Below are 25,160 nucleotides of genomic sequence, written 5' to 3'. Positions count from 1 at the left end.
TAAATAAATAATAAATAAATAATACACTGCAGTTACAGTAAGGGATCTCTACTGTAAGAGCCCTCAGACTGTGGAATGGTGTCCAACACATGGTATTAACAGACGCTGTTGACAATTGTAGGCAATGTTTATATATTTTCAGTGTGGGGGGGGAGGGGGGATTAATGTATGAATACTGGTGTTAATAGCACAATGGGCCGGATGTAATTACGCCCCAGATCGTGGGAGGTGCGTGATCCTGGACGATATTGGACGTTTTTTTTAAAGGGGCAATCACTTACTAGGCATGGTTTTTATTCATTCACTTACCTGATTGAGTGAATAAAAAATACATATTATGCTCATCAGCTAGATCTTTCCAAGTAGAGGAACCCCCGCATTGACACACATACCTGTAGTATATTTCTAATAAGTAAATTGCAAAATGTCATTCTATTTAATTATATACAACAGTCATTTTAAGGTGTACTGCAAATTATATCTGCGTTCCTCTCCCTGTACATCACCTGCAGTGAAGAAAGAAACAGTATCTCCAACAGTGTCCCTGAAGGACCAGTGTGAGGAGTACTTTAAAGATTTCAGCCGTTTGGAACCCTGGCGATGTACAGACAAACACCTGATCATCACACTGGACCAGGAATTCATTCAGGTATATCAGACATGAGTTTATAAAAAGGTCATTGTGGACTGCCTGAAATCAAAGAACTTTTAACACTCAGATCAGTGGTTCCCAAACTCAGCTCTCAAGGCACCGAACAGTCCAGGTTTTAAGGAAATTCATGGTTGGAATTCTGTGAAAATAGCACCAGCTCCATGCTCATGGGGGAAGCAGTTAGCTTACCGACTGACGGGAACCCGGCGGTCGATATACCGACGCCGGGATTTTGAAGAAGGACGCTATCCTACCGCCTACATACCCACGCCGAACGGGATGCCGGCATCCCAAATGTCCTGACAGCGGGATGCACTGGCGACCTGCTGCAGGGGGGTTAGGTTTAAGCAGAAGAAGGGGGGTTAGGGGGTGGCGCAGGGAAGGTTCGGGTTAGGGACCGAGGGGGGAGGGTTAGGCACACCGAAAGGGAGGGTTAGGTTTAGGCAGAGGGGAAGGGAGGGTTAGGGTTAGGCACCACTGGGGAGGGTTAAGGTTAGGCACCACCGGGGAGGGTTAGGGTTAGGCACCCACAAGGGAGGGTTAGGGTAGGGAAAGGGTGGGGGTTAGGGGGCTCACAGGGAGCTGTTGGGATTATGATGGACGGGTGCCAGTGTCGGTTTGCTGACCACCCGCATCCCGTCCATCGGTAACTCATACTGATCCTGCTCATGGTAATGTCTTTTGTGCTCCTGTACAGATCCATGTTTCTGGTAAAATTTGCAGTGCAGATCTACAGAAACAAGGCGTCATATGGGGGATATATGCGTCACTGACGGAAAGGTAAGTATTGTGAATGGCAGCAGGGTGTATAGTGTGGGTCTCTCTTGACCCAGGAGCCCATGAGGATTGCACACCCTGCACCCATAATAGATATGCCCATCGTTGAGAACAGATGTTTAAATCAAATTGACTGAGATACTAATTAAGTCATGAGTGCTCAAGCATGGATATCATTAAACCTGGACTGTTAAGGTGCCTTTAGGGCCGCGTTTGGGAACAACTGGTCCTAGATTATACTTGCTGACTTTATAGATCTGCCTTTCTGGGAGACTCAGTGGGGATGTCTACAGTGTTAGCATGCATGAGTTCTGAGCCTGCCCACAAATGTGCGCTAATGTCATCACAGGCCTCCCCAACTGCGCGATGATGAAATCTGCAACATCATGCAGCAGTGGGTTGGCCATGATGACGCTGCACCGTCATGCCCTTGTACCCGCCCACAAAGAGCAGTGATGACGAAAGAAAGGATACGTTTCATGTGCAGAAGTGTAACTGTGTGGAGTTTGTATATTCTCCCCGTTCCTGCGTGGGTTTCCTCCGGGTACTCCGGTTTCCTCCCACAATCCAAAAATATACCGATAGGTTAATTGGCTCCCAACTAAAATTAACCCTTGTGTGTGTGTGTGATAGGGAATATAGGGGGTCATTCCGAGTTGTTCGCTCGCAAGCTGTTTTTAGCAGCTTTACACACGCTAAGCCGCCGCCTACTGGGAGTGAATCTTAGCATCTTAAAATTGCGAACGAAAGATTCTCAAAATTGCGATTACACACCTCTTAGCAGTTTCTGAGTAGCTTCAACCTTACTCGGCATCTGCGATCAGTTCAGTGCTTGTCGTTCCTGGTTTGACGTCATAAACACACTCAGCGTTCGCCCAGACACTCCTCCGTTTCTCCAGCCACTCCCGCGTTTTTCCCAGAAACGGTAGCGTTTTTCCGCACACACCCATAAAACGGCCAGTTTCCGCCCAGTAACACCCACTTCCTGTCAATCACACTACGATCACCAGAACGAAGAAAAAGCCGTGAGTAAAATTCCTAACTGCATAGCAAATTTACTTGGCGCAGTCGCACTGCGGACATTGCGCATGCGCACTAAGCGGAAAATCGCTGCGATGCGAAAAAAATTACCGAGCGAACAACTCGGAATGACCCCCATAGTGTAAGCTCCACTGGGGCAGAGACTGATGTGAATGGCCAAATATTCTCTGTACAGCACTGTGGAATTTGTATGTGCTATATAAATAACTGGTAATAAATAATAAATAAATAGACAAATGGAGGAATAGACAGAAGTTTCACTGACTGAACTAGTTCACGTTTCAAAAGCGGATAAAGGGGGTCATTCTTCGTTGCGGTGCGAACGGGTTGGAAATGTGCATGCACGGCGGACGCATTGCGCACGCGCGTCATTGCCCGGCGACGATCATTGCTGGGCCACGCCGCCGCCAGCGAGAATAGTGATCGCAGCGGCGATCACAAGAACAGACGGACAGGCGGGAGGCGTTCCAGGGTGGATACTCACCGTTTTCCAGGCGTGGTGAATCCTACGCAGGCGGATCCAGGTGTTTGGAGAGCGGATGTCTGACGTCAGAGCCGGGACCTTCATCGCTGGATCCGTCGCACAGGGTAAGTAGCTTCAGGGCTGGTCTTGTTTTGCTTGAAACTTTTTAGCATAGCAGGGCTGCACAAGCGATCACAGCCCTACTATGCTAAAATACACTCCCCCATAGTCGGCGTCCGGTTGATCGCACGAGCAGCAAAAAGTTGCTAAGTGCGATCAACTTGGAATGACTCCCATAATCAGGTGGCTACTAGCAAAATCATTAAAATCATTGGGGGGGGAATTCAATTGCTGCCATGTATAGCAGCGACGCCTGACTGCAAACAGTTACCATAACGGCAGTATCGCAGATTTCCCTGCTGAGCTCTATGGGGTGCAGGCAAGACTTGCAGTAGGTAAACACGAATTGATGATACGTTGCTGAATTTAATTCCTCTCATAGATATGGATTATTAGAAATAAAAGCTCGACCGTCATGCCTGGTAAACATAGCTAATTTAACTTACTAATGTATTCTATGTTTATATTGATGGGTGGAGACAAAACATGCAAGTCAACATTTTCCCTGAGAATTCATGGTCTCTGTTCTATTGCTCATATTTGCCCCTGTATCTGACAATCGGTTCTTAGCGCCAACTCACATTAACACAGAACACTGAAATATACATATAAATACCGTGGGTCAAAGCCCGTGTGATGGGCACATTTTGGATACAGAAATGTTAGACTTTCCAGGCCATAAATGTAGGATCTACTTTCGCTGATTACATCTTCATATTTTAGACATGCGGAATACTGGACCCCAATAATGTATACTTTGGGAATTCTAAGTGCTCAGCCAAGCCCCAAGGTGACTCTCTGGTATTGATCACCCACAAGGACGAATGCGGTACTGAAGCAGCGGCTGGTAACCTGACCAACAAGGTGAGAGAAAGAAGGACCCATAATCTACAGCAGAGCTCTGTACTGTTTTCTTGTGACCTAAAATCTGTGTCCACGGTCCTGTTAATAGGGTGTCATATAATAATTGGCATAAAGGACTTCTGAATTTTGGGGAGTTGTACCAGGAGAGTAGGCCACCATTGGGAAGTGAGTGGGATCTTGATGACATCATTCACTGCGAATAAGGTCATTGCTCCCCGCTGCGTGTTGACGTACGGCATTCCACGATACTGGGTGTGACCCTAATGACACAAATTACATTGTCGTGCCCGCCACACTTGTCAGCTTAAACCTCCTATCTGGTTCACATGTGTCATAGCACTTCCTGTGCGCCTCGATCATTAGCCATCTTGGACTGTGAGGCAGACAGTTCCCCCACTTCTGTATGCCATGATATATTGTATAAAACAATTGGTGGATCTCTTAAGCTTCCTCTATTCTGTAGACTTCTCAAACTATGAGCGCATGGTGCATTTTGACAGCCACAACCAGATTTCTTTAATTTTTAAATCCAAATTCAAACCACCAGTGTACGTTAAACCAAGAATAGCACTTGCAGTTTGGTCAGCAGCATTAAAGGGGGGTACATGCGTAGCGATTTTTGCTTAATTTCTAAGCAATCTGACTAGATTGCTTTGAAATAAAGCTCACATCGCTCTGTGTGTATGCACCATAGCGATATGGATGCACGGCCCTGCGCGTCACTATGGCCATTTCTAGATTGGCCTGCATGTACCTGGTGAAGTGCTATTACCTAGATCCCAAACAGAAAATCGTGACATCATCTGTCAGGTGCCGACGGGTGAGCATAGACGCGGCGGGGGAACCAGCCAGAGACTCGCGGTGAAGACCGGAGAACAAGGAAGAACTGTGCATGTAGGCAGTGAAAGGGACAGATAGCTACTGTAGCTCCCTGCAGTGCCTTACATCCACTGCAGCTCTCACATACCGGCATTTATAAGGAACCCTGGCAGTGGTGTTTTTACGGACTCCCTTTAAAAAACGAAAAAGGTCTGCAAACATTGTTTTTAACTCCATCTTTTTGTCAGGTATTTCATGCACCACATGTAAATATCTAGGTTTATCTAGGTGTTTTTTTTAACCCTGGAGTGTGAAGAGGCAGTAGAGGTGGCATAGGGTTTGAGGAGGTAGTACAGGGGCCCTGGGTTGTGAGGAGACAGTACAGGAGCCCTAGGGTTTGAGGATACAGTACAACAGGAGCCCTGGGGTGTGAGGAGGCAGTACAAGAGCCCTTGGGTTTGAGGAGACAGTACAGGAGCCCTGTGATGTGAGGAGGCAGTACAGGAGCCCTGGGGTGTGAGGAGGCAGTATAGGAGCCCTGTGATGTGAGGAGGCAGTACAGGAGCCCTGGGGTGTGAGGAGGCAGTATAGGAGCCCTGAGGTGTGAGGAGGCAGTAAAGGAGCCATGGAGTGTAAGGAGGCAGTACAACAGGAGCCCTGGGGTGTAAGGAGGCAGTACAGGATCCCTTGGGTTTGAGGATACAGTACAACAGGAGCCCTGGGGTGTGATGAGGTAGTACAGGACCTCTGGGGTTTTAGGATACAGTACAGGAGCCCTGGGGTGTGAGAAGGCAGTACAGGAGCCCTGGGGTGTGAGGAGGTAGTACAGGACCTCTGGGGTTTTAGGATACAGTACAGGAGCCCTGGGGTGTGAGGAGGCAGTAAATGAGCCCTGGGGCGTGAGGAGACAGTACACGACCTCTGGGGTTTTAGGATACAGTACATGAGCCCTGGGGTGTGAGGAGGCAGTAAAGGAGCCCTGGGGTGTAAGGAGGCAGTAAATGAGCCCTGGGGCGTGAGAAGACAGTACACGACCTCTGGGGTTTTAGGATACAGTACAGGAGCCCTGGGGTGTGGGGAGACAGTACAGGACCTCTGGGGTTTTAGGATACAGTACAGGAGCCCTGGGGTGTGAGGAGGCAGTACAGGACCTCTGGGCTTTTAGGATACCGTACAGGAGACCTGGGGTGTGAGGCGGCAGTACAGGAGCCCTGGGGTGTGATGAGGCAGTACAGGACCTCTGGGGTTTTAGGATACAGTACAGGAGACCTGGGGTGTGAGGCGGCAGTACAGGATCCCTGGGGTGTGAGGAGGTAGTACCGGACCTCTGGGGTTTTAGGATACAGTACAGGAGACCTGGGGTGTGAGGAGGCAGTAAAGGAGCCCTGGGGTGTAAGGAGGCAGTAAACGAGCCCTGGGGCGTGAGGAGACAGTACACGACCTCTGGGGTTTTAGGATACAGTACATTAGCCCTGGGGTGTGATGAGGCAGTACAGGACCTTTGGGCTTTTAGGATACCGTACAGGAGACCTGGGGTGTGAGGCGGCAGTACAGGAGCCCTGGGGTGTGCGGAGACAGTACAGGACCTCTGGGGTTTTAGGATACAGTACAGGAGACCTGGGGTGTGAGGTGGCAGTACAGGAGCCATGGGGTATAAGGAGGCAGTTTATGTGCATGTGTTTACGTGCTTGCTGTGTAATGTGTATGGATATATTAGGTATAAAACACTGTATCTAACACTGTTCTTTTTTTTCCAGCTATTTATACAGGGTGACACATTTAATATTACTGAGGTAAGTGTGTTTCAGAATTTAGTCACACATCCCCATTCTCAGAAGCATTTACAGAATATTGACTATACAACATATCCATTATATGGTTTTATTTTTATTAACAGTTTCTTATATAGCGCAGCATATTCCATTGCATTTTACAATTGGAACAACAGTAATAAAAGTACTGGGTTAAACAGGCAGACATAGAGGTAGGAAGATCCTGCTTGCAAGCTTACACTGTGAGCAACATTTCTAAATGGGGATTAGTAAATAATGCAAAAGTTGTAATCATTAGCGAAAATAGTCCTTTGAAAACAGAAAAAAACAGTTTTGGTAAATTCTAATTTTATTTTGTTCCATATAGGCAGCAATTCCATCTTTCCTTTCTTTCCATATGTGCCCCCTTAACCATCAGCCTTTTTCCTTTTCCTGTACACTTCTGTCTAGCCACTTACCTGGTACTGAAAGGGGTGTGGTCAAATCCAGGGAGGGGTGGTCAAATAGGGGGCTCCAGCAGCCGCACAAATGGGAAAAATATTTCCTCAGCAGTGCTCTCAAATTATAGAAAAAAAAATGCTATAAATTTATTTTTAAAGTAAAAAATGGGCCTAGTGATATATTTCTATTCATACAAATGTGCCTATTGTGGGTGGTGGCTTACCGATAGCACATTTGTTAGCGGTCAGAATGATCCTTTCATTGTATAAAGGAATAATATTAAAATATTTATATTTTGGAGCCATCAAACAGGCATAGGAGGGATTCATTTAGATGGAGTTGTGTAATGTTATGTTTCAGTGTGTATTGTAATGTACCCGGGGTAAGGGCACTGCTAGACCCACGCTAAGGATCAGTCTGCATTTCACCACTGGCATGGATGAATAAGTACCAGTGCAGAATGAATAGCACATGCAATGGACATGCTTCTAAATAACATTTGTTTCTTTCTTTCAGACAGTCTTTTGCCAAAGTCCCGGGATCCAAATTCATATATCGCAGGGCCCTGATGCCAATACGGCCACGAACACATTGGGCACTGACCAGATGATTCATGTAAATGTATGTTCTGCTATGTTTTGTGGAAACCTAACGGCATAGGCCCTCATTCCGAGTTGTTCGCTCGTTATTTTTTTCGCTACGGAGCGATTAGTCGCAAACTGCGCATGCGCAATGTTCACAGTGCGCCTGCGCCAAGTAAATTAGCACAAAAGTTTGGTATTTTACTCACGGCCTAACGAGGATTTTTCATTGTTCTGGTGATAGTAGTGTGATTGACAGGAAGTGGGTGTTTCTGGGCGGAAACTGGCCGTTTTCTGGGAAAAACGCGGGAGTGTCTGAAGAAACGGGGGAGTGTCTGGGCGAACGCTGGGTGTGTTTGTGACGTCAACCAGGAACGAAACTGACTGAACTGATCGCAGTGTAGGAGTAAGTCTGGAGCTACTCAGAAACTGCTAAGAATTTTCTATTCGCAATTCTGCTAAGCTAAGATACACTCCCAGAAGGCGGCGGCTTAGCGTGTGCACTGCTGCTAAAAGCAGCTAGCGAGCGAACAACTCGGAATGAGGGCAATAGTTTCTAATGGAACCAGAAGCAAGTCTATCCATGTAATATTCTCCTCAGTTAGTTGATCCAGGGGTATACAAAGTAAAGAGCATTCACACCCTCTCCATGTTCATCCAATTGGCCCGATTCAGAGGTGGACGCAGAAGTGTGTATTGGCGCTTAGCTGCTGCAAACTCCTTCCCTAGTACATCCATGCTGCAGGATGTGCGAGGACTGAAACACCCACTTCTGTTGCCCATGCTGCAATACCGTTTGCTGTGTCCCTATAAGCCACCATCGCTTGCACCATCGAAGCTTGTCCCTGCTCTCTGGCAGGTGCAGTGTCTCCGTCTGACCATGGCCTTCTATGCCTGCCACTGTGCATCTGGGAACGCAGCTGCTTGCATTGGCACACTCGAAACACTTCCTTAACACGCTAGAGGGGGCGGTGACCGTTTGCGTTTCCCAAAATGGAGGCGTGTCACCGCCGTGTAGGGGAAGGGAAGAGGCCAGGGATCCCCGTCATTAGACAAAGGTTTCATGGCCTCTGTGATGTCCCCATGGGTGCTGCGAGCTGCCCGATGATGAGTCAAACTATGTCCTAGGATGAAGGCTGGATCACTACTGTAGCAGGAGGCGTCTCCTGCTGCATCACCATACAGTGCTATCACTGCTGCTTCCAAGGAAGTGATAGCACCTCCAACCACATCTGAATGACCCCCTGTATGCAGATTGTGAGCAGCTCTGAATCAGGCCCCCTGTATAAGAAAAAGCCTTCTCTCATTAAGCTGACCATACACTATGATAGTGCAGCTGATATTGGGAATTACTGTAAGTGTGTGTGTGTACCATACTGACAGGTGGGCAGGAGGTGGCCTAGGCTTACTCAGATGTCCGATGCTGCAAGCATTGCAACTGGATCTGATATTCCAACGGGAGGCAACTTTTTTCTTCAGATGCCTCCTGCAGCATTTGCATATTTTTTGCACAGCAGCTACGTCCAAATCCGCAACCGCTGTGCAAAAGTGCCAACCTCTTAATCGGGTCCTAAATCCAGCAATCCTACCTCCCACTTAGTGAATGAGTATCTGGCCAAACACATTTTATATTTGTTTCACAATAAACTGGTTAATTACTGTTAAAATGCCTCAATATACAGCTGAGCCACACACATTCAAATGTTTCTTTTAATCTGATCTAATTTTTAAACAAGAAATTAAGTCATGTGCATCAGTTTTCATCTGACAGAGCGTCTGCATTTTCCGTGCGACTCAAGAGCAGGACCTTAGGCCCTAATTCAGTAAGGATCGCATCATCCTTACTACAGTTCACTGATAGTCGGGAAACTGCGCACGTGCAGGACCCATTCTGCACATGTGTAGAATGGGTCCTGTGATCGCATTGCAGGAATGCGATCGCCTCTGTCTGATTGATAGGCAGAGGTGTTCGCGTGGAGGAAGGGGGGTGCCAGCGTTGCTGGAAACGGGGGCATGATGCCCTGGTTTTCCAGGAATGGCGAGGCCAAGGACTGCTTTGCGAGACCCAGTTTCCTTGGCCTCACAAGGTCGCCTCGCGACTGCAAGCCTGAGTAAGGTCAGGCTTACTCAGCCTACCGTCGCAGATGTACATCAAGAACGGTGGCTGTGATGTTCATCCCATAGGCATTGGCAATCGCATTGCAAATGCAAGAAGGAGATGCTATGGTACTACTGGTAATTAACCGGTTTATTACTATAGATTGCATTTGCAAAGCTGCTGCGTGCAACTTTTTCAAATGAAATCCTTACTGAAATATGCCCTAAGCCCATAAATATGTGTGCAAATAATTTACACGGACGCTTTTCAAAAATGGTGGAATTAGAGGAACACTTGTATACGCACGTCCTTTGCATATGACGCTGTAAGCGATAAGAACCCACTATTACCTTTCTATTGCAAACAAGTTGGATGTTTAACTACCTGTCTGGGAAGGGGGACGGGGTGCTCAGGGGGGTTCGGTCACAGGCCCTTAGAGTCCTGAGGCCCTTGGGCAACTGCCCATTAAGCCCAGTGGAAAAGATGGCCCTGGATTTCTGGACACCATGTTCCTCCAATTTTCCAATTCTTGTAAATGTGTACGCCCAAATTGGTCATTGATCAGAACGCCATGAACAACCCATGTGTGACTCAGGGAGCAAAATCTGCAGCGATTCATGTCTCAGATAATTGAAAGACTCCCACTTATATAATATATTTTAACTTTAATATCCTGAGCGTTTGTAATCACATTGTCCATAGATCAAGTTACTTAGGTTAAAATGATGCACAGTAAAGGGAAGGCATTACATTACATGGACTTAAGTCACCGGGATAGTAATTAAAACATATTCAGACCTGTGAGCTGCCATAAGGCAATAGAAACAGGTCTATTCATGAAGCAGTGAAAAGAGTGGAGAAGTGAGCCTGTGGAGAAGTTGCCAATGGCAACCAATCAGCTGCTCCGTACAATTGTATAGTATGCAACTTCTCCACACTTTTCACTGCTTCATGAATAGACCCCTGAGCAACTCCAATTAACATTCTGATTGTGTAGCATTGCTTTCCGATTTATAAAAAGCATGTACCTGTGTGTGAACTAATGTGATCATTTCTGACCTTTGCATAGCATTATTTCAGACAATTTTTTGGGGAGTGGTAGTGGGGAAGGGGGAGGGAATATGGGGAGATCACTGTGTAAATCAATGGGATGCTGTATAGACAGATGCCTGACTGATTCCAGGCCACCCTGTTCATCACTGCCATTTTCCCTCTGACAGTTGACTATCAAGGGCAAAAACATCCTGTTAGTAGACAAGTGTATGCTGCTGGTGGGTGAGAAGGAGCAGAAATTGAAAGAATCCACTATAGAAACTTCAGATGGCAGCATGATCTGGACATATGACACGAATACACTCGTTCTGCCGGAAGCTGCAAGCGCAGGAAACCTCACCTGTACCTTCTGCTTGGCCAGTGAGAGCAAAGAGGTGAGTTCGGCCACATTAATGGCGTAATCTTGTCTATGTCGTAGTGCAGAGGTTCCCAAACTGTGTGCCGTGGCTCCCTGGGGTGCCTCGGGACACTTGCAGGGGTGCCCTGGGTTGGTGGTCCAGGATCAATTAAAATTATTCATGGTCAATATAATAGGCAAAACCAGTGCTGGTGGCTGCGTCATAAAATATGTGGGCAAACAGAAGCAAATCTTGTCCCTCACCACACAACTGACCCTAAGGATGACATGATTTCTCACAAGTCGGGAATTCCCGACTTGTCGGAAAAAAAACAACCAGTATTGAATAGGTTGGAACCCCTTCCGACCTCCACCTGTCGGAAGCTGCTGTCTTTCCGACGAGACGGCAGCTTCCGACACTTATTGAATACACCCCTATATCTACAGTACAGGTTTGATTATATGAAAGACTCTTAGGGGGACACGTACTAAGCAGTGATAAAAGTGGAGAAGTGAGCCAGTGGAGAAGTTGCCCATGGCAACCAATCAGCATTAACGTAACATTTAGAATTTGCATACTATAAATGTATACAGAGCAGCTGATTGGTTGCCATGGGCAACTTCTCCACTGGCTCACTTCTCAACTTTTATCACTGCTTAGTACATATCCCCCTAAGTGGAATATTTTGTGGTTTCTTTGTGCCTATAAACATTGAGCTGTGCTTTTGGGTAGATTTACTAAATTGTCTAAAAAAAAAAAAGAAAGGAAAGGGGTGGTGTTTTTTTATGGCAACCACTCAGATTCTAGCTATCATTTATCTAGTAAAGTTTAGAAAATGATTGCTACAATCTGATTGGTTGCTGTGGGAACACCTCCATTTTTCCTTGTAAGAAGTTTTAGTAAATCTTCCCCTTTTGGCAATATGTACTAGCAGACTGTTCGGGATTTTCTGCCCGTATTTTTAAAGCGCCAATCATGTACAAGGCAAACTGACCTGTCCTTGTAAATCATTGCCACTTTCAAAAATACGGACAGACTCACAAAAAAATCCCAAACGGCCCGCACTTCGCAGGCTACTACATATTGCCCTTTGTGTTTGATTGTGTGCATAACGTTATATTTGGCCACACCATTCCTAGGGGGATATGTATCAAACTTTCTAGGAAGAATAGGTGGAGAAGTTGTCAATATTAATGAAATACTACCTGCCATTTTATGGGTAACTTCTCCACTTGTCCTCTATAGAAAGTTTGATACATCTCCCCCTTAAAGAGGACTAATTGCCTGGAAACAATGGAGGCAGCCATTTTGTGGCTTGAACTGATATTTCCGCCTACTCTTTAACCAGGAACCAGTGATATTAATGAGGTGATTTATGGCCATTACTCATGATGTACCGGCCCTTAGCAGTAGATATGCTGCATTATCACCATATGTAGGTGACAGATTTACTTTTAAGAAAATTGAAAATAAATACACATTGCATACAAACAATATACAGGACAGGAAAAAGAGACTGCATCACAATCAGTGTACAAAAACAGAATACTGTGGAGATCTTTTTAACGATGCCCTTTTTCTGTACAATTCCAGGATTGTCCTGAAACAAATCTAATGCAGAAATCACTGGCAGTAACGTTCAACACCAGATCGACCAATCAGAGTAAGTGACCGCAAATTACGCGGCATAAAATAAATCTGAATTGTTTCAGGGACATGCAGTTAGGAGTTGGCATAATTGTGCCCCACTTACAGCGATATAAAAATCAAGGGTGTTAAGCTGGATACACACTAGACAACCTTCGACGGAACGATATGTCAGTTGACAGCGCAATATATCGTTCAGTGGCCACATCCAGGAGCACGCTGTCGTTAAAAATATATTCAGATCTGCTTGCACTGGAGGCAGATAAGAAGATGCGAGGAGTGTGCAATAGTGCATACACACTGGATGATGTGAACAATTTGCAATTCCAGTTTGGCTTTAGGGTCGCTCCTGTGTTGTACTAAGAACATGGCGGAGATGTGTCAAATCTCAGAGAGAGATTAAGTGGAGAAGCTACCCAAAGAAACCAATCAGCTGTCATTTTATAGCATGTGCTAGATAAATGATAGCTAGAAGCGGATTGGATGCAGTGGGCAACTTCTACACTTTCTCTCTGTCTAAGGTTTGATACCTCTCCCCAAAGTATGGTTACCCATCAGTCTCCTCTAATGCATCTTGTCCCAATGCAAAGTTCTTATCTCAACGCAGGGAAGATTGTCCCTCATCCCCTGGAGACATGAGTAGTATAGACTGACATTTATTTAAATATGTATTAAAGACATTTAATTGTGATTACTGGAATAATGGCTGCTGAGCCTAACTCCAGTTTCGGTAGATCCGCTTATAATGATTTGGACATGAGATGAAGTCTACCACTTTCATGGGCCATAATATAAGTAAGGGTAGACACCTTCTATGGGAATTTAAAGGGCCTCTTAGGTTACTATCAAAACGATTAGTCCTGTTATGTTTTCTATTGCGATAGATGTAATGTCAGTGTTATTGAGGATACCCAGGTGTTGTTTAGGGTATTCTCTTTGCAAGCTGCAGGACAGCTGCACCAGGTTTAGGGATAACGCAATCCCCCAGTTACACTCCAAAAGGGAATGTTAATGTCGTCAGAATTGAGGAGCAGCTGGCGCTCCTCCTATTCCCCAGGGCCTGGCAATGTCACAGACAGGGAGCAGACAGCGCAGGGGTAATGGCTGACCTCAGGAAAGACTGCATACACAGGGAATGGGGGAGATAAGAGGGCAGGAAGGAAGCCACCGGAAGCCAAGATAAACATGAAGCCAAAGGAAAGGAGAGGGGGAGAGACACCGAGGGCTCATCAGCTAAAACAGGGAGGAAGACTGACAGGGCCATGGCGCAGAGGAGATAAGCTGTTTGGCAGCGCAGAGCATACCAGATACATACAGCAGATACGGAAGCACATTGACACGCATTGATTGGAACAGACTCAAAAATGTTGGTGAGCATAATACAGATACAGACTGTTGTGTCTCTACAGAGCGAGGACTCAGCATGGGGTCTGTTCTGGGAATCACATTCGGAGCATTTGCCATCGGAGCACTACTTACGGCTGTCCTGTGGTACATCTATACGCACACACGTGAGTAACCAATACTGCTTTATGTCACCTTTCCTGACAGTTGCCTTCATTTACTATCATAGGGTGGCAGCTCAGAGAGGTCGTCCAGTTGGCTACACCTGCTGAGCACTCATACCACTAATCTAGTGGGGATGGGATGGGATGGGATGGAGCGGGATTTAAAACAACAATGTTTAATGCAAAACACTCCCGGCTTTGCAATTAATATTATTGCCGTTTTAAATTCAGCATTCAAAATTACAGACAATTGGTGGATTTTAAGACTCACTACTTAATAAATATAGCCCCTACAGAATGATAGGGAATTTAGACTGTAATGGGCCAGTTACTGATGTGAATGATTAAACTCTGTACAGTGCTGTGCAATATGGGGCACTTCATTATAATTTCATAATTAATAAGGGCTCCTAATTTACACTTGCTGCCTTTGATCCATAAATAATCTGAGCCCAGCGTAGCTGTTGTCTGTTTTAGCTCTTTGCATACATTGTTTTATTAAAGTAGAATACAACAGCAGAGCTTAATATTTATACAATGTCCTTTGCTCTTAGTACAGTATATATATATATATATATATATATATATATATATATATATATATATATATATTAATATATGTCTTAAACTTGCACTCAGATCACCAGCAGCAATTCAGAAGGAGTCCCACTTAGTGGACTCCCATAAAACAATTGCAACAAAACAAAATCCAATTGCGCTTAGTTTATAGCCTAAAACATGCATGTATTCAATTTCTTAATTCCATATATGTTCCAAGGGAATTTTCTCCACGGTGCAGGGATTTTGTTGTTGTTGTTTGACACCTGTAAGTATACTCTCACACAGAGAAATCACCCGAAAAAGAAATGGCCAATGGCCTAATTAGAAATGATACCAAGACTTTTTATTAGAAGGATTGCATATACAATTAAAATTACATCACAATACAGCTCAGGAAATCCGTCAGTATCAACAGTTAGAAAAATCACCTTCACCTTTGCAGGTGTGAGCTCAGGAAGGTGTAGTGGTAAACTAGACAGAAGACCGTAACGGATTTGACCCAACGTGTTTCGTCAAGATGACTTCTTCAGGGGTTTGTATCACAAGGGAAAAAAAACCTTCACAAATGAAGGCATCCATATTCAGTGTGTGAGTTAAAATTGATTGAGTCAATTGATCAACCCAAAAATGGTTATAGGACAATGGAACCTGGTTGCTGTGTGAGGCTGTTTCTGGAGGCTGCAGACTCAATATAAGGACCCCGTCCAGAAAAGATATTTATACAGAAACCACAAACAGGCTCAGCATAAAGAGCAGAATACTTATGTGAGAAAGTTCTATGTTGCTTGGTTCCATTGCCTATAACCAATTTTGGGTGGATCAATTGACTCAATCAATTTTAACTCATACATTGAATATGGATGCCTTCATTTGTGAAGGTTTTTTTCCCTTGTGATACCATATACAAACCCCTGAAGAAGGGAAGAAGATAGACAAATAATAATCTAGAGGTGAATATCCTAAAATCAGAGCCAAGACAGCACTGTAGACACTAGCACAATTTTGCAGCAACTAATAAATTCGTTGTTAATAAGGACTTCTGGATTTTTGCACTTATCTGATTTTAGTATATTTACATCTAGATTATTATTTGTCTGTCTTATGGGAATCTTTCCCCTTTTGAAAAAAAACCTACGGATAGGACATCGCTCTTACACGTAGAAAACACCCCTGATAAAGTCTGTTTAGACTAAACGTGTTGGGTGACTGTCTTAGACATAGTGGGTGGACAGCACCCACTCCCCGGCACCTCCCCGGCTGGGGTGGACAGCAAGTCCCATTAAGACCTTCTTTCCCACGAATTTCAAGACAAATGTAAGAGTCGTACAATACACTTTTAACAAACAGAAATTCTTTTAATAAATTCATTAAAAAGGATATGGACTAATGAGTGAATTTTCTGTTGGGTGATTCTGGTGCGAGGGTTTGTTCCAGAAGCATCAGCCTCTTCTTTGGTTTACCTCCAATCTGAAGGAACACTCCTCGAAAAAAACTGTTAAGAACTACTAGTGGTCACCGAGCGCTCCCCATACAACCGTCTACTTCGATATATATATATATATATATACACACATACTGTATACATGGCCTAATTCAGACTTGGACATAAAATTGATAGTTTGCGTACAAATCAGATGGTTGTGAGCAGGGCCGGTGCTAGGGTGTTCGGCGCTCTCCTGCAAAATATAAATTTGCGCCCTCCCATACTTTACATGCAGGGCCGGAGGGTTACCATGGCCTCTTGGGCCCCTGAGCTGCAGGAGATCCGTGTAAGCCTATGGATGTGAACTCTCTGCCCACACACACCCTGTGCAGCGCTAGTTACGGGCCTACACACAGACAGTGCCGTAACTAGACATTTTAGCGCTGTGTGCAAGAGAGGGCATTGGCGGCCTACCTGTGTGCAAAATAGGGGCACTGCGCGCCGCAGGCGTGTGCAAAAAAATTAGGGGCGTGGCTTCACGGGGAAGGGATGTGGCCACAAAATAATACCAATTCATATTACATATTATAGTAGTCTCCATTATTCAAACTACGCCGCACAGCAGCGCCACTACACCAGGTAGAGCCCCTTTTACACATTACGGCGGATAGATTTCCATTTTTACACATTACGGCAGACAGCGCCCCCCTTTTTACACATTAAGGCAGACAGCATCCCCCTTTTTACACATTACAGCAGACAGCATCCCCCTTTTTACACATTACGGCAAACAGCGTCCCCTTTTTACACATTACGGCAGACAGCGTCCCCCTTTTTACACATTACGGCGGACAGTGTCCCTTTTTTACACATTACGGCAGACAGTGTCCCCCTTATTACACATTACGGCAGACAGCATCCCCCTTATTACACATTATGGCAGACAGCGTCCCCTTTTTACACATTACGGCTCTGCATACGGGTTCACTACGGCTGGCCGGCGGTCGGGCTCCCGGCGCCCAGCATACCGGCGCCGGGAGCCCGATCGCCGGCTGACCGACAGTGTGGCGAGCGCAAATGAGCCCCTTGCGGGCTCGCTGCGCTCGCCACGCTACGGGCACGGTGGCGCGCTTCGCGCGCCACACTATTTTATTCTCCCTCTATGGGGGTCGTGGACCCCCACGAGGGAAAATAAGTGTCGGTATGCCGGCGGTCGGGCTCCCGGCGCCGGTATACTGAGCGCCGGGAGCCCGACCGCCGGTATACAGAAGACCACCCCTGCATACAGATACACACATACATAAATACAGTATATACATAAATACAAACACACACATACATACACATACACACACACACACACACACACACACACACACACACACTTTCTCTATCACTTTTTTTACATCCACTTACCACAGTTGTGCTGGCCAGATCTTGAATAGCATGATCCTGTGTAGCTCCGTCCCCTTGGTCCGTGTAGCTCCGCCCCTTTTCAGCCGAACTATCACTGACACTCCTCTCCCTGTCACAGGGGAGAGAGGAGAAGGCTTCATGCTGCCGGCGCTGCTGCGGCTGCCTGTCAGTGTGACAGGGCAGGCGCAGCAGCAGCAGCAGCAGGGGGGACAGGACGGCGCTTCAGCTGGGATGCAGAGCAGTGAAGGCGCCTCTCCTGCCCGGCGCCTACCTGCTCTGCATCCCTTTGCTGAGCGGGTAGCGCCGGGCCTGGTTGTGAGTCTACGCAGGCACAAGACCCATACTGCACATGTGCAATGCTGCTCGTAGTACCCTGTCATCCAAAGCATGGTTGACATGTCACGTCGTTTAGGGGATTGAGCGTGGGCGGCACCCCGCACCATTCTTCAAAATGGGGGCGTGTCACCCCCTTATTTTATTTCGAAGGAATGATGGGTCCAGTGTCTGAGTCGTCTGACAGAGACTTCCTGGACCCCGGTGTTCGGATCCTACGACCAGCCTGAGTAAGCTTACGCAGGCTGGCCGGTGCCTGAAACCATCGGGAATTGAAACCGATGGTCGCGATGGTGATCTGAGGTTGCGTCCTCAGCTACAGCACTCAGATCCTCGTTAATGCTATCTCCTACAGACTCCTCCTGTTGTATTTTAATTTTAATGGCACGGAATTGCACAGCGGCTTCCTTGCGGCTGTGCAATTCCATATCATCATGAATCAGGCCCATAGTGGGTTACTTTTCGCCAATAGAACAGACTGATGTCTTTCTTGTGTATAACTAGATCTAATATGCCTATACTATTGTATAGTAAAAGTCTATTTAGTTTAGCTATAAACCTTAATATTTCTTCTGAGTGTAATGTAAGTAATACTTGTTCTCCCTCTCTACTCAGGATCCTCGGTTAAGATGCAGCCAGTTCCAACACTAACTGGAGGATCAGAGAACAGCAGCACAAACCACAGTATTGACAGCACTCAGAGTACTCCCTGCAGTACCAGTAGCAGAGCGTAACCCGAGGCTGTGTATTAGCAGGAGCACCACATGCACACAGCGGACACAATAAGCGGGGCCTAGCAGATTATGAAGCACTGTGACTCCATTTAACGGGTCCCCTAAAATACAGCGTACACTTTTCTAACGTCCTTGACAAAGGTTCCCCAAAGCAGTGAATTCACTGTTAACCATATGTAATCTACCTTCTGGCACCACTTATAATGGATTTCATGAATCAAAGATTTCAAGAATCAAAAACACAGAATTGAACTGTAAATAGGACATAGCCACCATATTACCTACTTGACAACAACCAATGAGTCCAGCACAGATGAGAAGTAGCAGTTTCTCATTAAAATGCCTGCGTGAGGAAACAAGATGGCTGCATGATGAAACAAGATGGGCGCATGCATCAGAGCTAGCTTGTGAAGGCAAAACAAAAGGTTCAACATGGGGTTTGCATTTACATATAATGACTGAGATGGTCATCTTCAACAATCATGTATTCTAACAGATTTGTGTTTTTTTTGTATATCATGATGTAGGAGCTTGATATATTCATAGTTTTAACATCATAACCTACCCATATCAGTAGTGTAAATTGTAGCAAATGCAATGTAAAAAAATACCTCAGGAACGCGTCTGGATTTATGAGCATCATCATTGGGCCTGCGTCTAGCAATCACCTATTCATCCTGACTGTGCTCATTGGCACAAATAGTTTCAGTTTTATTCTCATTCCATATTTTCATCCCATATGTAATATGTGGCTACAATTACCCAGTTTAGCTAAAAAAAAATAGGTATGTAATATATTATTTTCTCAAAATTTAGGATGTAGGTAAAGTTTGCTTGTTATCATATAAGTGATGTTTCTAGAGGGTTTGTTACGGGATACTGGCAGTCGGGATGCCAGCAGCAAGAATACCGACACCGTCATCCCGACTGTTTGAAATCCTGACAGGGGAACAGGAAGCAGCTAATTCTAAACCTCCCCCTCCCGCAGCCTAACCCTACCCTCCCCGGGATACTTACGTTCGGGATTCCAGCTGTCGGGATGACGGCATTCTAACTGATGTCGGGATTCCGACGTTAACATTCTGACTGCTGGGAACCGAACTACATCCCGCTGCTAAATACTGGCCACTTAACAAAGCTTACGACATCCATAGTAGCTCCCACAATGTATAATATTATGACCGACAATTATAAAGGAGGATGGGTGTTTTTGTAGCTGCACTGGACACAACAGATTAAGTGGGAGACGTATCAAGCCTTGGAGAGAGAGAAAGTGGAGATAAATAGTCCCAACCAATCAGCTCCTAACTACCATGTTACAGGCTGTGTTTGAAAAATAACAGGAGCTGATTGGCTGGTCCTTAATCTCTCTCCAAGCTTTGATAAATATCCCTCTAAGTATAAAAAAATACATTGCCATAAATTAAGGAAAATAATAGATTTTAGAAGACTGTATTTTGAAAATAACCAGGGTAACTAAGCTACAGCCTTAAGGCCTAGGTCCCTGAAATCGGGACTTAACAAGCTCCTCCTACAAAAATATATTGTCACTGACATTTATGTACATATCTCTCCCCATCTGAATAATTCCCTTCATAAATCCCTGGACCATTTGTCAGGCCTATTTGGGTGCAAAAGTCTGTCAGATTTTACTAGTCAGTAAAAAATCTAGTCAGTGGTTCTACTTTTTATTTATTTTTTTACTGTGTAAAAAAATAAGCAGTTTTTTCTTCTTCTATATTTTGGATTTATACAATAACCAGTATTGTTAATATTTTTTTTATGAATATATTGGGATAATGATGGCTGCTTTCTACAGCTGCTGATGGTTGTATATTAGGGATAGGATACTCCCTACTGTAAATTATATGAGTTTTATTAAGTCACCTATGAGTTCCGTATCATGGGTCTCAGGAATCTGAGGTGATTGCTAATATTCATAATAATTTACAGAAGTAGTATCCTTCAGAACCGTAACTATACTTTTTGGTGCCCTGTGCCAGAAAGAGAATTGGCGCCGCCCCCCCCCCCCCCCCCCTCCCCCACCACCACCATATTTTTACAGTAGGGACAAAAGGCACATGACTCGTGGGAAAGGGGCATGACAAAATTGATCCCAGAGAAAGCCCATGATATAATGCCCCTTACCACATTTTGGATCTCTGGTCAGAATATGCCAGTTGAGCGCTCATTCATATTTTCAAGTTAAGTTCATGGATGTTGTATAGGAATTAGCAACGGAAGGGGTGGGGGTAAGAGACAGGGGCAGTCAGAAGATGCTGGGCTTCAAAAGGGGGGGAAGCTGCAAGTGAAAGTAATTAGAACAGATAATTAACAAGTGCCGCCAACAGCGCCCCCTACCTTACATCGCAATGTGCAGTGCTCCCTCCGCACACACCTAGTTACGGTCCTGGTATACTTATCCTCAGATTGCACAAGTTTTTGTAATGGACACTTATTTGATGACATCAGAACTCACAGAATATAAGCAATGACAACAGAACTCAGTGTTTATATGACTATTAATTCCAGTTTATACATATTAACATTACTTTTGTATTATAATGTATATTTATTAATCGTATTATTGTTAAGGTTGAAGAAAATATGATTCAGTGAGTTTAGAATAGACTATCTATATATATATATATATATATATATATTGGTAATTGGTACAGTGTGTGTATAACCTAAATATTGCACTTGCTTGATATGTACTGTACATTCTGAAATAAAATTGTGTACCACAATTTGCCACAAAGAAAAAGGTATTAAAACTATGGTGAAGAAAATGGGATGCACACGGCTTGCCGACAATCAAAATGTCAACAAGCAGTATGTGGATTCCGGAAGGCAGACACCGCTATGTCGGCAAGTTTAAAATACTACTTTAAGCATTTTGCACATGGCAGCAGTACAACTGTAAACCTAATGGTAATTTGCCATGTTTACAGTTGTACTGCCGACGATTGACACTTGCCGACATTGAGGTACCTGCCTCCCAGGGTCCCCATAGTACAAGTCGACATTTTGACTGTTGGCAAGCACACTACATCCGGAAGAAAATTACTTTATTATGTATGTATAGCATGTAGGAGTATTTATTACTAGCGAAGGTAAAAACTTATTAAAGGGTTAAAAAAAAGTCACATATATTACTTAGAAGTATATTTTGTCAGTATTAAGCTAATACATTCTCAGTCATTCAGGTTATATATATATATATATATATATATATATATATATATATATATGTGGTTCTCTAGCTCTGTATAATTGAAAGGCGCCATATAAGAAACTGACACAGGCACCACCACAATCAGGATCAACTAACACAATTAGGTCTAATTAGGCCCATTTCTAATGAGACATTCCCTCACCCGACTGAAAATCACTAGATGAGATGTCATTATTGGTCAACTCGGCCATTGTGATGTCACTACTATCTCTATCGAGATTTGAACTTTAAAGTTTGGTTGAGCAATCCCGACGGAATCATGTGAAAACTTTTAAATTTAAAGACAATTTTAATGACTAAAACAGTTCCCAGTCATTATCTCTGTGAACCACAGATCATGAATTAGACTTCACAATGGTTTAATGTATGAAATGTATCAGTTAAAATGCAAAATTGTAATCAACATTCCCATGATGGGGGTGAAATAAAATGTAAAAAAATTTTTGGGTGTCAACTTTTATTTTTCTCGATGTTTATCAGCATTTATAATTCTGTAGCCACATCCACGAGTGCGGAAAATAATGACGTACCACTGTGCAATCTGGGATCCAGTAGATCACATAATTGACAATCATAAATTAATTCAAGAATACTTTTTTAAAAGAATATATAAAGAAAAAGTGTCATGGACATTGAGTTTGGGCCTCTATAGATTCCGGACATTAATCCATTTCGGCCCAGGTGGGTAGTTTTCTACCCAGCACTTCAATGTTTTATTATTATATTGGAAAAAAAAATTCCACCAGATTTTTCTTAATTGTGTCAATATTAAGCATCCCGCAAAAAAATCTTGAAAAATGGGTAGAAAACTACCCAAATGGGCCAAAATGGGTTAAGTACCAAATTGAGAAACAGACGGAGAACACATTGGGGGAGATATACAGTACCAACCAATCAGCTCCTAACTGTCATTTGTCATCAGACAGTGCATGTGTGAGTATTACTAGGGAGGGATCTGGAGGATTCCTCTCCCGGTACATAATGCGATATGTAGCCTATAGGCTACAATGACTAAGACTTCGCATTCTGAAGCTTGGTAAATCTCATAATATAGCAGCCCACACAGAAACCTATGGAGGGCGGCTACTGTGATTGGAAACAGGGGAACAGCAGCAGTTATCTCTGCTATCAAGGCGTGGATTGGGAACCGAAAGTGGCCCTATAACGTTTTGTAGAAGTGGCCCAACATGGGCAGCACAAGAGGTATAACATACCGTGTAGCCATGGCAGCATCACTGGATGGCGGAGTTGCTGTACTGCAGAGATGGAATAACAGAATGAATGGGGACAATGTAGTGTACTGAGTGCGGTGGGCTGCCTGTCGTGTGGTGGGTGGGGCCCCATGACAACACACAAAAACGAGTTTTATGGTAAGAACTTACCTTTGTTAAAACTCTTTCTGCGAGGTACACTGGGCTCCACAAGGAATGGACAATGGGGTGTAGAGTAGGATCTTGATCCGAGGCACCAACAGGCTCAAAGCTTTGACTGTTCCCAGAATGCATAGTGCCGCCTCCTCCATAACCCCGCCTCCCTGCACAGGAGCTCAGTTTTTAGTTAACCAGACCAATGCAGTAGCAGGAAAAGAGACGACAGCGGTTAGTAGCCACAACACCACATTCTCGCGACAGGAGACGTGTCAGCGGCTAATGCCATACTAACCCAAAGAAGCTAAGTGCGTCAGGGTGGGCGCCTTGTGGAGCCCAGTGTACCTCACAGAAAGAGTTTTAACAAAGGTAGGTTCTTACCATAAAACTCGTTTTCTGCTGCGGGGTACGCTGGGCTCCACAAGGAATGGACAATGGGGATGTCCTAAAGCAGTTCCTTATGGGAGGGGACGCACTGTAGCGGGCACAAGAACCCGGCGTCCAAAAGGAAGCATCCTGGGAAACGGCAGTATCGAAGGCATAGAACCTTATGAACGTGTTCACAGAGGACCACGTAGCCGCCTTGCACAATTGTTCAAGGGTCGCACCACATTGGGCCGCCCAAGAAGGTCCAACAGACCAAGAAGAATGGGCCTTAATGTGATCAGGAGCAGAGAGACCAGCCTTCACATAAGCATGTGCAATCACCATTCTAATCCATCTGGCCAGAGTTTGCTTGTGAGCAAGCCAGCCATGTTTGTGAAACCCAAACACAACCAAAAGAGAATCCGATTTCCTAATAGGAGCAGTTCTCTTCACATAGATATGGAGAGCCCGTACCACATCCAAAGACCGCTCTTTGGGAGACAGATCAGGAGAAACAAGTGCCGGAACTACAATCTCCTGATTAAGGTGGAACGAATAAACCACCTTAGGTAGATAGACGGGACGAGTCCTAAGAACCGCCCGGTCACGGTGAAATATCAGATATGGGGAACTACAAGACAAGGCACCCAAATCCGACACTCTTCTAGCTGAAGCAATAGCCAGCAGAAACACCACCTTAAGGGAAAGCCACTTAAGGTCAGCTGAACCAAGAGGTTCAAACGGAGACTCTTGTAACGCCTCCAAAACCACGACAAGCCCCAAGGAGCCACAAGCGGGACATAGGGAGGTTGGATAAGCAACACGCCCTGAGTAAAGGTATGCACATCAGGTAAGGTCGCAATTTTTCTCTGAAACCACACCGACAAGGCAGATATTTGAACCTTGAGGGAGGCCAGACGCAAGCCTAAGTCCAGGCCCTGCTGAAGAAAAGCCAACAACTTGGCTATACTAAACTTGGAAGCGTCATAATCGTTAGGTGCGCATCAAACAAAGTAAGAATCCCAGACCCTATAGTAAATCCGAGCCGAAGCCGGTTTCCGGGTCCGCAACATAGTTTGAATGACCGCCTCAGAAAACCCTTTAGCCCTTAAGACGATAGCTTCAAGAGCCACGCCGTCAAAGACAGCCGGGCTAGGTCCTGGTAGACACAGGGGCCCTGAATGAGGAGGTCTGAGCGTTGTGGAAGTAGAATTGGATGCTTTGGCGATAGGCCTTGCAGGTCTGAGTACCAGTGCCGTCTGGGCCATGCTGGAGCTATGAGAAGCAGAATTCCTTTTTCTTGCTTGAACTTCCGAATTACCCTGGGCAGGAGTGACACCGGAGGGAACACGTACGGCAGCCGAAACCTCCACGGTACCGCCAGCGCATCCACGAACGCTGCTTGAGGCTCCCTTGTCCTTGCTCCGCAGACCGGAACCTTGTGATTGTGTCGAGACGCCATCAGATCCACATCTGGAAGGCCCCACCTTTCCACTAGGAGTTGAAACACTTCTGGATGGAGGCCCCCTCGCCGGCATGCACGTCCTG

At 45.1% G+C, this 25,160-nt stretch overlaps 1 protein-coding gene across 1 annotated transcript in view; it reads left to right on the top strand.

The window, feature by feature from the left end:
- Window positions 1–22,321, top strand: part of ENG (endoglin) — an 87,724-nt gene extending 65,403 nt beyond the window's left edge. Inside the window, exons 8-15 of the mRNA XM_063936643.1 lie at window positions 513–649; window positions 3,777–3,917; window positions 6,494–6,529; window positions 7,466–7,570; window positions 10,849–11,055; window positions 12,613–12,682; window positions 14,076–14,177; window positions 18,523–22,321. Coding sequence (XP_063792713.1) covers window positions 513–649; window positions 3,777–3,917; window positions 6,494–6,529; window positions 7,466–7,570; window positions 10,849–11,055; window positions 12,613–12,682; window positions 14,076–14,177; window positions 18,523–18,641 — 917 coding nt within the window. The 3' untranslated portion in view covers window positions 18,642–22,321. The remainder of the gene's footprint in view (window positions 1–512; window positions 650–3,776; window positions 3,918–6,493; window positions 6,530–7,465; window positions 7,571–10,848; window positions 11,056–12,612; window positions 12,683–14,075; window positions 14,178–18,522) is intronic.
- Window positions 22,322–25,160: the final 2,839 nt, after the last annotated feature.

This window comes from Pseudophryne corroboree, chromosome 8 (assembly GCF_028390025.1).
Source record: "Pseudophryne corroboree isolate aPseCor3 chromosome 8, aPseCor3.hap2, whole genome shotgun sequence".
Taxonomy (NCBI): domain Eukaryota; kingdom Metazoa; phylum Chordata; class Amphibia; order Anura; family Myobatrachidae; genus Pseudophryne; species Pseudophryne corroboree.
This window is presented reverse-complemented; position numbering and strand designations above follow the sequence as displayed.